Source organism: Pecten maximus, chromosome 18 (assembly GCF_902652985.1).
Source record: "Pecten maximus chromosome 18, xPecMax1.1, whole genome shotgun sequence".
Taxonomy (NCBI): Eukaryota; Metazoa; Mollusca; class Bivalvia; order Pectinida; family Pectinidae; genus Pecten; species Pecten maximus.
In genome coordinates this window covers 20,860,814-20,873,778 of record NC_047032.1, presented here as the reverse complement: position 1 = coordinate 20,873,778, position 12,965 = coordinate 20,860,814, and the positions used below count along the sequence as shown (strand labels likewise).

The 12,965-nt window shown below is 36.6% G+C and overlaps 1 protein-coding gene across 1 annotated transcript; it reads left to right on the top strand.

Moving 5' to 3' along the window:
- Positions 1-3,624: 3,624 nt before the first annotated feature.
- Positions 3,625-8,992, top strand: LOC117316694. Its single transcript, XM_033871429.1, has 3 exons — positions 3,625-3,738; positions 4,488-4,958; positions 7,184-8,992. The coding sequence occupies exons 2-3, from the start codon at positions 4,499-4,501 to the stop codon at positions 8,179-8,181; spliced, it is 1,458 nt and encodes a 485-aa protein (XP_033727320.1). The 5' UTR covers positions 3,625-3,738; positions 4,488-4,498; the 3' UTR covers positions 8,182-8,992.
- Positions 8,993-12,965: the final 3,973 nt, after the last annotated feature.

The following is a 12,965-nucleotide window of genomic DNA, read 5'->3' as shown; positions in this document are numbered from 1 at the left end:
CCCGTCAAATGTCATATAGTGTTATATATTATAGTACCGCGTGACCAAACAATATAGCCCGTCAAATGTCATTTAGTGTTATATACTATAGTACCACGTGACCAAACAATATAGCCCGTCAAATGCCATATAGTGATATATACTATAGTACCACGTGATCAAACAATATAGCCCGTCAAATGTCATATAGTGTTATATATTATAGTAGCACGTGACCAAACAATATAGCACGTCAAATGTTATATAGTGATATATACTATAGTACCACGTGATCAAACAATATAGCCCGTCAAATGTCATATAGTGTTATATAGTAAAGTAGCGCGTGACCAAACAATACAGCCCGTCAAATGTCATATAGTGTTATATATTATAGTACCGCGTGACCTACAAGATAGCCCGTCAAATGTCATATAGTGATATATACTATAGTACCACGTGACCAAACAATATAGCCCGTCAACTGTCATATAATGATATATATTATAGTACCACATGACCAAACAATATAGCCCGTCAACTGTCATATAATGATATATATTATAGTACCGCGTGACCAAACAATATAGCCCGTCAAATGTCGTATAGTGTTATATACTATAGTACCGCGTAACCAAACAATATAGCCCGTCAAATGTCATATTTAAGCGTTTAACTATTACCAAATGGTAGTATACAGTCGATATGAATACAATTTACGTGACAAATAAATAGAATGAAAATATAAGTTTAGCAGTGAAAATATAAGTATTGCAGTGAAAATACAATTTTTCCAATCGAGGCGAAGGCAGATAAATTGTTGTTGTTGGGGTTTTTTTTGCTGTATTTCTGAAATATTCAGACTAGTTTTTGACAAAATACTCACATTGCTGTTAGCTATTCATGCATAGATATTCCGATAACAGCAGAAAACATTAAACATTAAACGGAAAATCATTCAATATCCCCTATTTATCCCATAACTACGCTTGTTTCACAACTGATATGGCACGTGATAACATTCGTAGCAGTGTGTTATTGTTTTTGTTTACACACCGCAGTGTGTAACAACTTTCTTAGCCTCCGATTGGTCATTTTTGACCCCCAACAAATCTGACTGGCTAACCTCTGGCCTTTGAACACGGACTATTTTTTACTACTCTCACTTAGACTTCTATTTTTTGTCGTCTGTCTTCCAAAAGATCAACATTACATGGACACGTTTTGTGGATTTGTCGGTGTTCAACATAACTGGATTAGAGGGGTGTCCTCATGGAAATGTCGATTAATCTGGGATTTGAGTCGTACGAAATATAATTTGATGGTAAAATAGACGATGTACGGAAGCGAGATGTTGAATCGATTACAGGCCTAGCGAACCAAAACCAACACCTCACCTCCCCCTTGATTCTAGATAATGCAGAGGACCCCTATAGCCATAAATGAATTATCAAAAGAATGAACAAATCTAATACAAAATGGTTAAATCGCTGTCTCTAATCGTAGTCATTTGAATGAAACGGTCGCGGGATCTAACGAAGGTCTAAGCCTAGCTAGAGCTTCCCTGTTATAGTTGGGTGTCATTCGGTACGGATTTTGTACCAACAACAGCAAAAATCAACGAATAAACATGTTCTTATCATTCCATTTACCTTTATTACGAATATATTTATATCAAACACAAAAATGTAAAAAAAAATCATCTTGGAACATTTGTCTCATGTCAGTAAACTGATGACATTTCGTGTAAACACACTGACAAACGAAAAATACATATTGCTCAGCACTCCAGCTCGGTTTCCGAAATATTTGTTAAAATGCACGGTGTCCTGAATGAATAAATCTCAGAATTAACATTTACCATCACAATAACCAGTAAGAGCATACCTACGAAATCCAGGATAGGACCGATAATTGAATCTGACAATGAATAGTCTGATATTCAGCGGTGACGTTCGACTTCGCGATGACGGTGTCGTCTTCGAATGTTTTGAGCGGAGTCATTTAAACAAGTTACCTATTAATAAATCACACAGACACAAGGATTGTCAAACTAACATTTCGTTTTATAAAATAATATCATTTACAAATGTAGTACAGACGATATGAGTTGTGCATCTTAAAATAGATGATAAGCTTTCGTTCATAACGACCTATATTTTGTCGCGTAGTGATTTGGTTCACGGAATTTAGTTGCTACGTTGGGAGAATTTGAACTTTACAACCTTACATTTGTAAGAAAAGAAGTTATGGGATAAACAAGTTCCACTACTCGTGACGATTGTTTATCATTTTTATCCAAATCTCGTTAGTTAATTTTCTAATTTAAAAAAAGACACTCGCTAAAGCTTGTATCTTTTCAAAATTAGAAAATTAACTAACTCGAGTAGAATAAAAATGATAAACAATCCCCACTCGTTGGGGAACCTCTATTTACCATAGTGACGAAACAATGAAACAAACAAAGGAAATGGTTTTCGCAAGCTTTTGAATCAAAATACCTCACAAGGAAACACACCTAAATACTGGGATTATAAAACCTACCAAGTGTCAAAGAAATCAGAAAAACAAATGTAGGAAGAGATATCCGGACAAAAGTCAAATACTGTAAAAGTGGATATTTTCGCGCGTTGAAATTTTCGCTTAGTCAGTCTCCAAACTGTTCGCGGTGTGGATATTTTCGCGCTGTCAGTCATGATTGAAATATATTTTCGCGCTGCGACGTCATTGGCCATGTACATAATGTAAGATTATTTTCCTCTCCATTGAAATCTCGCGACGATCGGTCCAGTAACCATACCAAACTTTGATCAACAGACACGTTTAGGTCAATTGGTTGTAAGTGTGATCATTGCTTTACGTCTGTGTGACAGAAAAAAACAACAATTTAATTAATAAAATTAAATTGCATTTATGATGATGGTTGTATTTTTGTTATGGTTTAATTTCTTTGGCGTAGCGTGGTATTTTCTGAGTGATGTGTCCCCTTTGAGAAACTGTGATGCGGAAGGATACTAGATCACGTGATCTTTGATAGCGTCACTCTCTCAGAAAATTCCCGCAGGTCAAAAGGTAGGCGCCATCTTAATATTGATTTATTTACGTTTGCCAAGTTTGTTTACCTTCCGGGTCACAACCTTTTTGCTCGGTCATGCATGTGAAGGTGTTAGTGATGGGCCATAGTTATATTAGAAGGCTCGGGGAGGCGGTGAACGGTTCTAATTCAAACTGGACTAATCTTCGTTTGTCGGACGATGATGTTTTGGTTTCATTTAAAGGCAAGGGAGGCGGCAAGGTGCGCGATATGGTATCAGGGGAATTTTCAAGAGTTGTAACACACGTCAAACCTGATATTGTTGTTCTGCAAATAGGCGGAAATGATTTGGACAATACCAATGTGGTCCCGGCAAAAATAGCACAGGACATTATGTCGGTGGCTGGCTGGCTAGTGTCTGGACATGCCGTCCGCCATGTTTGTATTATGCAGCTTTTGCCCCGAGAAAGGACAAGGCAGTTATCGCCAAGTCGGTATAATGAGTTGGTTCGTCAAGTGAATCGGGAGTTGAAGGACGTTATATCACGGATACCTCATATATCTTACCACAAGCACAAGGGACTAAAGGCCAGTATAAATAACGTGTTTCTGCCAGATGGGGTGCATTTGAACAATTCCTGTGGGCTACCTAAATATATCAGGAGTGTTCGGGGAGCGGTTCTCTCATCATATCGGAGAATTTCCAATTAGATCAACCACGATATGTAAGTGTTTAACTTTTTCCGATAAGTTTGTATTAACTCTGTTAACGACTTGAAGATATACTGTGCAGTAGCAATCGATTAGTCTTACGGAAATTTTTCTGTTGTGGCGGGGGTGGTCTCGAACGATAAAAGCTATGTTTACTCGCTTGACACATGCGCCGTGTGGTAGAAAGATTGCTTCCGGGGGCGTCTCGAAGGTATAAACAAATGTTTACAAATGAGTCTTCCGGCATAAACAGTTTAGCGGGTTCTACGGATAAGTTAATCCTAGTTAAAGGAGGTCTGGTGGATTGTCAGGTCTGTATTAAGTTGTAGTGGCTACCCATATTTGAAATCCGAGTTGTATTAAGTATTTTATGAGATCACTCGCTCGTTTGCGGGGCAGGTGTTGTGTGATACAAGTTCATGTGGGATAGTGTGGGTTCACGCTATCACCATTGGTGAGCTGCATCTATGTTATAAACACATGTGGGCATGGTACATGCACCATTGTTGTGTTGTGTTCATGTGGGATAAAGTAATACTTTTCCCATTGTTGAGCGATTATACACATCAGACTTGGTTACTTGGATTTCTTGTGGTGCAGCTATAACTTTGCTTTGTTGTTAGGGTGATAATTATTTATCCCTGTGTAACAGACAGTAGGAGTTTACATAAGAAATTGCTGGGGAGTCAAAGGCTAACTCTATCAATTTTTTTTTGTTAAACATTTAAATTAAAAATTACACGATTGTTTGTTTTGTTTTGAGGGAGAATAACCATGCCACCTACACGACCATCTAGAAAGGCCAAGGAACGGCATGCATTGGTACGTCCTGGTAGGAGACAAAGAGCAACAAACATCAGCGAAGATATTGAGGAACAGGTGACGATTGTGGGGAATTCGCCTAACCAAGACACAGCATCAGCCTCCAGTGCCTTAATAGCACTGCCACCATCACCAGCCATTCCTGGGGTGTCAGAATTGGCTGCTGAAATGCTTAGACAGATGAAGGCAGATGGACTGATAATGAGGTCAGCAAATCTGATGGGGCCAACTGTGCCCGTACCTGCCACATCTACTGCCCCTCAAACCCATACAACGCCTCAAGCCACCATGAGTCATTCCTCCACAGCAAGGGAAGGTCTTACCTCAGTGGAACGGCCAGAACAGGTCGGAGTAGCCATCTCTGATGTAAACTCCAGCACATTTGCCACAGAAGCCATCAGTTCCCTGACAGGTACACCAGCTCTAAATAGCAACAATTTTTCAATGAACTCGATCTCCCGCCCTCTTGATGTGAATGTTGATATACGTTTAAAACAAAAAATTTGGGCTGAGCAATTTGTTGAGTTTGGGGCCTTAGTTCAGGTTAAGCATAATGAGACTTATGAGCTCACTATGGAGGCAAATAATTTGGCTTTGGTCCCAAAATCACGCCCAGTCCCTATTCGAACAATGGATCAATGGAATGCAGCATTCCAAGTTTTTGTTACAATAGTGGTACAAGGTAAGCCGGAATTGGCAGCTCCTTTAATGAAATATGCACATATTGTGCAACATATTGCTAAGAAGGCGGGAGATCAAGCAGCTATTGTGTATGATAGCAACTTTAGAAAGTGGAGACAGGCAAACCCTCATCTATTACCATATGAGCAGGCTAATACTGAGTTGTATTTAGAGGCAATGACTTCACAGGCAGCTTTTGGGGCTCGATCCAACAAGGGGTACACAAAAAACCAGAATCAGTCTCAGTCGGGGTCCTCAACACAACAGCATAAGGTCTGTTATGCCTTTCAGAAGAAAGGCTCATGTAATAGAGCCAATTGCTGGTTTAAACATGCATGTAGGGACTGTGGAGGAAATCATTCCTTTCGGAAGTGTCAGCAACACACAAACAAAGGTGACTCCACCACATCAACCAACCAATCACCTACCAACAGCTCTGGGGGAAAACCCAAATCAACTCACAATAAGTAATATCACACCAGTTAAATTTGATCGGTTAGCACTGTATTTGCAGGGTTATCCAAAAGATGCGTTTCAATTTTTAGAACATGGATTCGCAGAAGGGTTTGCAATTGGGTTTCAAGGTCCCAGGAGGCATCGGTTAAGTCAGAATTTACAGTCAGTTAAAGAACATCCTGACATTTTAAGGAAAAAACTTCAAGCAGAAATTTCGCTTAATAGAATTGCAGGCCCCTTTAAAAAATTACCATTTCCGGCCCTTCAAATATCTCCACTAGGTTTAGTACCTAAAAAGGAAGAAGGAGAGTTTCGACTTATTCATCATTTATCGTTTCCTTCAGGTGAGTCAATAAACGATGGCATTAGGGATGAGCAAAAAACAGTCCAATACGAAACTTTGGATCATGCGATACGGTTCATTAATCAGTGTGGAAAAGACGCTTTGTTGGCAAAATCCGACCTTGAGTCAGCTTTCAGGCTAGTCCCTGTTAATCCTAGAGATTATGAATTGTTAGGTATGTTGTTTGAAGGCCTTTATTATTATGATAGGTGCTTACCGATGGGTTGCGCTATATCGTGTCAGCTATTTGAAAAAGTAAGCTCTGCCCTCCACTGGGTGATGAATAATTATTTTAAATCTCCTAGAGTGGTACATGTGCTAGATGATTTTTTGTTTATTGGGCAACCTTCTTCGACAGAATGTCGACAGGCGCTGGATAGTTTTTTACTCTTATGCCAACAGGTCGGGGTTCCAATTAAACAATCCAAAACAGTTCAGCCCACTACATGTCTTACATTTTTAGGCATCGAACTTGATACCCATTTAATGTTAGCAAGACTACCAGTGGATAAAGTGGATAAAATCAGAGCCTTATTACAGCATTTCATCACTAAACCTAAGGCAACACTTCAGGAATTACAATCTTTGATTGGTTTATTAAATTTTGCATGTAGGGTTATCATTCCAGGTAGAACTTTTCTGCGCAGGATAATCAATCTGACACTGGGTCTTTCTAAACCACACCATCATGTACGGTTAACAAAGGAAGCTAAAGCTGATATGCAGATGTGGTTAATGTTCATGCAACATTTCAACAACTGCACCTTCTTCTTACCTAATCGGTGGGATACCTCAGATGTGCTCCATTTGTTTACTGATGCGAGTAATTTAGGTTACGGGGGTTTGCTTGGTACTAAGTGGTTTTATGGGCAATGGGATAATGCATTACAATTGCACCACATTAATATCAAAGAACTGTTTCCCATTACCATTGCTTTGGAACATTGGGGACCCCAACTTCGTAACAAGTCCATATTATTTTCTCTGACAATGAAACTGTTGTAGCTATCATTAACAAACAAACCTCTCCCAATCATGTGATGATGATTCTAGTCCGGCGTCTGGTTCTGGCTTCCCTTAGGTTTAATATTCAATTTAAAGCTAAGCATATACCAGGAAAACACAATGACTTAGCTGACGCCCTGTCTCGTTTGCAGGTCCAACAATTTCGGCGCTCAGCTCCCAACATGGACACCGATCCGACCCCAATTCCGGAACAACTATTACTAATTTAAGTGCAAGAGTACATCAGCTCATTGATGCGGCATTATCAAAAGGCTCAAAACAGTTATATAGAAGAGCCTTCACATTGTATTCTCAGTTTGTCGTTGATCAACTGCATGTGGAATGCTGTCTGCCCATAAGCGTTCATTATCTAGCTTTATTCATCGCTAGTTTAGTTGACACAGGTTTGGCATCATCAACCATTCACAGTTACATATCAGCAATTTCCTATATTCACAAATTAGGCGGTTTTTCAGATCCTACACAGTCTTTTCTTATACGAAAAATGCTAGTGGGTTTGCATAAAGGGGGAAACAAACCAGATTTTAGGCAGCCAATCACGCTGGACATCTTGCACAAGATTGTGACCTCATTATCGAAAACATGTACATCTTATTATGACATGATCATGTTCAAATCCATGTACTTGTTAGCTTTTCATGCCTTCCTTCGCATCGGGGAAATAGCTTACAATGGGAATGCCCAAAACGTTCTTCAGCTCAGCAATATTCAGTTTTATAGGCTTGGGGATGTTTTTCCATTTAGGTTAGAAATTTGTTTCAAATCCTACAAAGGGCATTATAACTGCACTCCGGTGACTCTGACTATTAAAGTTCAACAAAACATTGAATTTTGTCCTGTCCAAGCCTTATTTCAGTATTTAAAATTAAGGGGCTCTTCTGAAGGTCCTATCTATATTCAACCAAACAGAAAAGCTGTGACTTATCAGTGTTTTTGTAACATGCTAAAGCAGACTCTGTTAGTAGCCCAGTACGATCCTACACGGTATAGAAGTCACAGCTTCAGAATAGGAGCAGCAAGTACTGCAGCCAGTCGTGGTATTTCTGAAGCAGACATACAAGCAATGGGCAGGTGGCATTCCAATGCATTTAAGCGATATATTCGTATTCCCACATTACAAATAGAGTAGAAAGAAAGTTAGCTTTCATAACCAACTGCCGTTGAATGCAGGGCATTCCTGGCAAGTCGGAAGTGAAATGTGTTTTGTACAATTTATTGTGAATTTTTATAATGCTAGGTTAACGTTGTAGATTTGCTATGTTGGATGCAGGGCATCCCTATAGTATTTGGATTATTATTTAAAAGTTTTACATATATTGGAATTGCCTGTCTCCTGTCATATTTTTTATTGTAACTTAATGTTTGTTAGTTTGTAATAGATCATGAGCTGGTGTACATTTACTTTATACTGTTTGAACTTTCCCCATCGTTGGTATATATTAAGTCCGTACCAGGTGACAATGGACAACTATTCTGGTATGTTTAGTATGGTTGGACAGGATGTATACTGATACACACCATGCTTTCGAGAAAGACTACAGCAGCTAGTATGGTAATTGTGATTCCCTCAAATGCAGGACTTATTGAGGAGAAATGAACTTTTCTTATGATACAATCAATTTCGGGTAGTTTCATACTCCCCTATATGTGTAAGGACTGTACACATCGCGTAGGCAGCTTGGAGTGAGGCACTTCTGCTGCTTTGTTGCTGTATATATAACACATGATGAACTATTACAAACAGTTTTTAGTCTCCTTAATCTGAAGGTGACCACGATTCATTCCTTTCGTTTTCTGTATTAACAAATCTATTCATGTACAAATAGTACGAAGGTTGCATGTTTTATACGAGGTTGTGTTTTTCAAAGTTTTGAACTTATCAATTTTTCTCTTTTAATTAATTACATTTAATTGTTCATTTGAGTACAGCCAGCAGCTCGGGTGGGGGTTGGGGGGGGGTTGCATTGAGGAGCCATTTTTATACTAGTGTATATATATAAATATACTTCATTAAAGAGGCTCTTGATGCAAGGTGGCGTTTTTTGGTCCCCTCACCTACAATAGTTATACAAATTTAATATTATTTTGTATTGCTTTAGATAAATACTAAGCAAATGCAAGTTGTATTCTTTGTAAGATGCTTATTACATGATTGTAACATGTATGTTATATTTTATGTCGTTTCAATAAAACGGCCCTTTTCAATCAAAACTTAAAGTATTACTTATTTTTTACTATTGTACTATTACATAGCTTGCTGCTGGTCTGTCTGAGGAAACCATTCAACATAAAACAACAATTTAATTAATAAAATTAAATTGCATTTATGATGATGGTTGTATTTTTGTTATGGTTTAATTTCTTTGGCGTAGCGTGGTATTTTCTGAGTGATGTGTCCCCTTTGAGAAACTGTGATGCGGAAGGATACTAGATCACGTGATCTTTGATAGCGTCACTCTCTCAGAAAATTCCCGCAGGTCAAAAGGTAGGCGCCATCTTAATATTGATTTACCCGCCACCACCCCTTTTTGTTGCGCCGCCCATGTCATTTGTTGGGTTTGGCATGTCATGATTTGTAACTTTTGTTTTGTTTCGGTGAGGGGGCGTTTTTTGGTCCCCTCACCTACAATAGTTATACAAATTTAATATTATTTTGTATTGCTTTAGATAAATACTAAGCAAATGCAAGTTGTATTCTTTGTAAGATGCTTATTACATGATTGTAACATGTATGTTATATTTTATGTCGTTTCAATAAAACGGCCCTTTTCAATCAAAACTTAAAGTATTACTTATTTTTTACTATTGTACTATTACATAGCTTGCTGCTGGTCTGTCTGAGGAAACCATTCAACATAAAAAAATATATATAAGATATTTTAGCGGTGAAAAAATACACCATGTACGAGACACCTGATTGCAACTTTAGGCCCCGACAATATATAACTAACATGCGTTATCGGTATTCGTACTGTATGGTAAATTTAGAGATCATCCATGTACTTTTGAATGCAATTCAATTTATGTGTATTTCACTCAGGCGCACTTTATATTGTGCGCGACAAGAGGTCGATAAGAAATGCAATGATACAATGATATGATTGACAGTAAAGTACACATATTCATCTTCTACACTCCTCAACTCCTCGTACAACGATAGACGCGACATTTCACTATTCATCTTCTACACTCCTCAACTCCTCATACACGATAGACGCGACATTTCACTATTCATCTTCTACAATCCTCAACTCCTCATACAACGATAGACGCGACATTTCACTATTTATCGTCTACACTCCTCAACTCCTCATACAACGATAGACGCGACATTTCACTATTCATAGCCAATAATTCGTACACTATCATATACAACATACCATATACTACCACAATATTACAATTCCATCTTAGTGTTATCATATATTTTAACATACAAATTCAACTAACATGCAGATACCTTCAATCATGATATAACAATCAAACCATCATATACACTACAATAATGTTATATTTAGCAAAAATGATCAATAGTATATGCATAAAAAAGTTTACAATTTGATGTGTAAATTCATATATTATTTTTTAAATGCCTTTCTAGTAGTTGTATAAACAGGGACAGATTTGATAATATTTTGATGTTGCATATTGATATCAATCCTTTCATTCTGTGAACCGATGGGTTTGAGGTATAATAAATAGGTATATATTTTCTACGAATTTGACTGACATAAGTATTTAAACATGTAAACAGATAATGATATTCGTTTCCAATTCCATTTAAACATAGCGGACAGATTCCGTTTTCACGTGATGTTCTAGTCCATCGCCCAGTCTCTATGGGCAGAGATGTATCACTGGTTCTTAGTTTACATATAGTTACTTTATCTTTTGGTTTGAGCCTAATCAAGTATTTTTCAAACTGAAATTGATTTTTAAATATAATATATGTTTGCCCCTTAGAGGAACTTTCAATGTCGTTATACCATTGTTGTATAAACTGGTCATGTAAAATAGCTTTAAAGTTTACTCTAAGGTAATTTGTATTCACAGTGCAAGTTTTTTGCTGTAACCATACATAACTTAGTCCCGTACTATTGAGTAGATTCTTGATATAGGAAATCCATTTAAAATCAACAAAATCGTTTTCGTGTAAATTAAGCATAAGCTTGTACATTAAACTAGACAATTTATTTTCACTTGTAATCAGTTTATACCAAAACATTAGCATCCTTGATTTAATTTCAATATTTAGAGGATACCTGCCGGTTTCCCCATAAATCATCATATTTGGTGTAGATCTACGTATGTTTAAAACTTTTTTACAAAACTGTACATGTAATTTCTCAATCATATTGGTATTTTCAAATCCCCATATTTCAGAGGAGTACAAAAGGATAGGGGATATTAATACACCAAACAATTTTAATTGAAGGTCAATTGGTAAAATGATATTTCTAATTTTCTTATATAATGCATACATTGCTTTTTGAGCCTGTTCAACGAGGTTTTTTCTTGCTTTACAGAAGCTGCCGTTATAATGAAATAACAATCCTAGAAAAGAGTAACTATCCTGTGTATCAAGCTCTTCAACAAAAAGAGTAAAACGAATATTTTGGGCATTACTTTTTCTTTTTTCAAAGATAACCACTTTGGTTTTATTGAGATTAACTTTAAGTTTCCATATAGTACAGTAAGTTTCAAATTCACGGAAAGCATTCTTTAGACCTTCAGCTGTTTCTGACATAACAACCGTGTCATCTGCATAGAGTAAGATAAACAATTTAACAAATACACCCATGCGCTCTTGAAATAAATTATCAATATGATTGAGTTGGTCAACATTATTTTGCATGAAAAATTCTTCTAAATCATTTAAATATATTGAGAAAAAAAATGGGGAGAGATTTTCGCCTTGTTTTACCCCGACATGACACGTGAAAAAATTGGTCATACCATTTCTAGTTTTTACGCAAGATTTAGTATTTGCATATAAATTAATTATAACTTTAAATATTTTTCCTGTAATATTATTCTTTAGTAGTTTCTTCCATAAACCTACCCTCCAAACAGTATCAAACGCCTTCCTAAAATCAATAAATGAACAAAACAGATTTTTATTCTTTGAAAAGTATATATATATCAAGGCATGAAGGATAAATATATTTTCAGTTGTAGAGTAGCCTTTCCTAAATCCAGCTTGAACATTAGAAATTAGATCAATTTCTTCTGAAAGTCTGTTTAGTCTAGAGTTTAAAATAGAAGTAAATACTTTGCCAAGACATGAGACTAGTGTAATAGCTCTATAGTTATCAAGATTTTTAGCATCACCCTTCTTTTTGTATATAGGTTTTATCACGCCAATTGTCCATGCTTCTGGTACACAGCCAGATTTCAGTATAATATTAAAAAGTTTCACATATATGTGAAGTAGTATAGACTGTGTACTTTTTATATACTCATTTAATATATTATCAATACAAGGCGCTTTATTATTACGAAGGTTAACTATAGCCTGTCTAACTTCATTTTCGGTTACATCACTATTTAGTATAAAGTCAAACATATTTACGTTCATATCTGGAATAATGAATACATCATCATCCTCATCTTCATCAGAACTATTTAATTTCTGAAAATATTCATAAAACTGATCTAAGGATATATCAGCGTCATTGTTATCATAATTAGATTTGTTGAATGAATTTAAAATATTCCAAAACTCTTTGGGATTTGATTTTGACGTGGTTCGTATCTTATTTTCAATGTTATGTCTATATGAGTTATAGCTCTTTTTAAGGACTTTTTTATAATCTCTAGACGTTTTGTTCATGTTTACTCGGTTATTATTCGTTTTCTGATTTTCATAAGTGTTAACCAAGTATTTTGATTATTTAATTGCGACTAAACCCA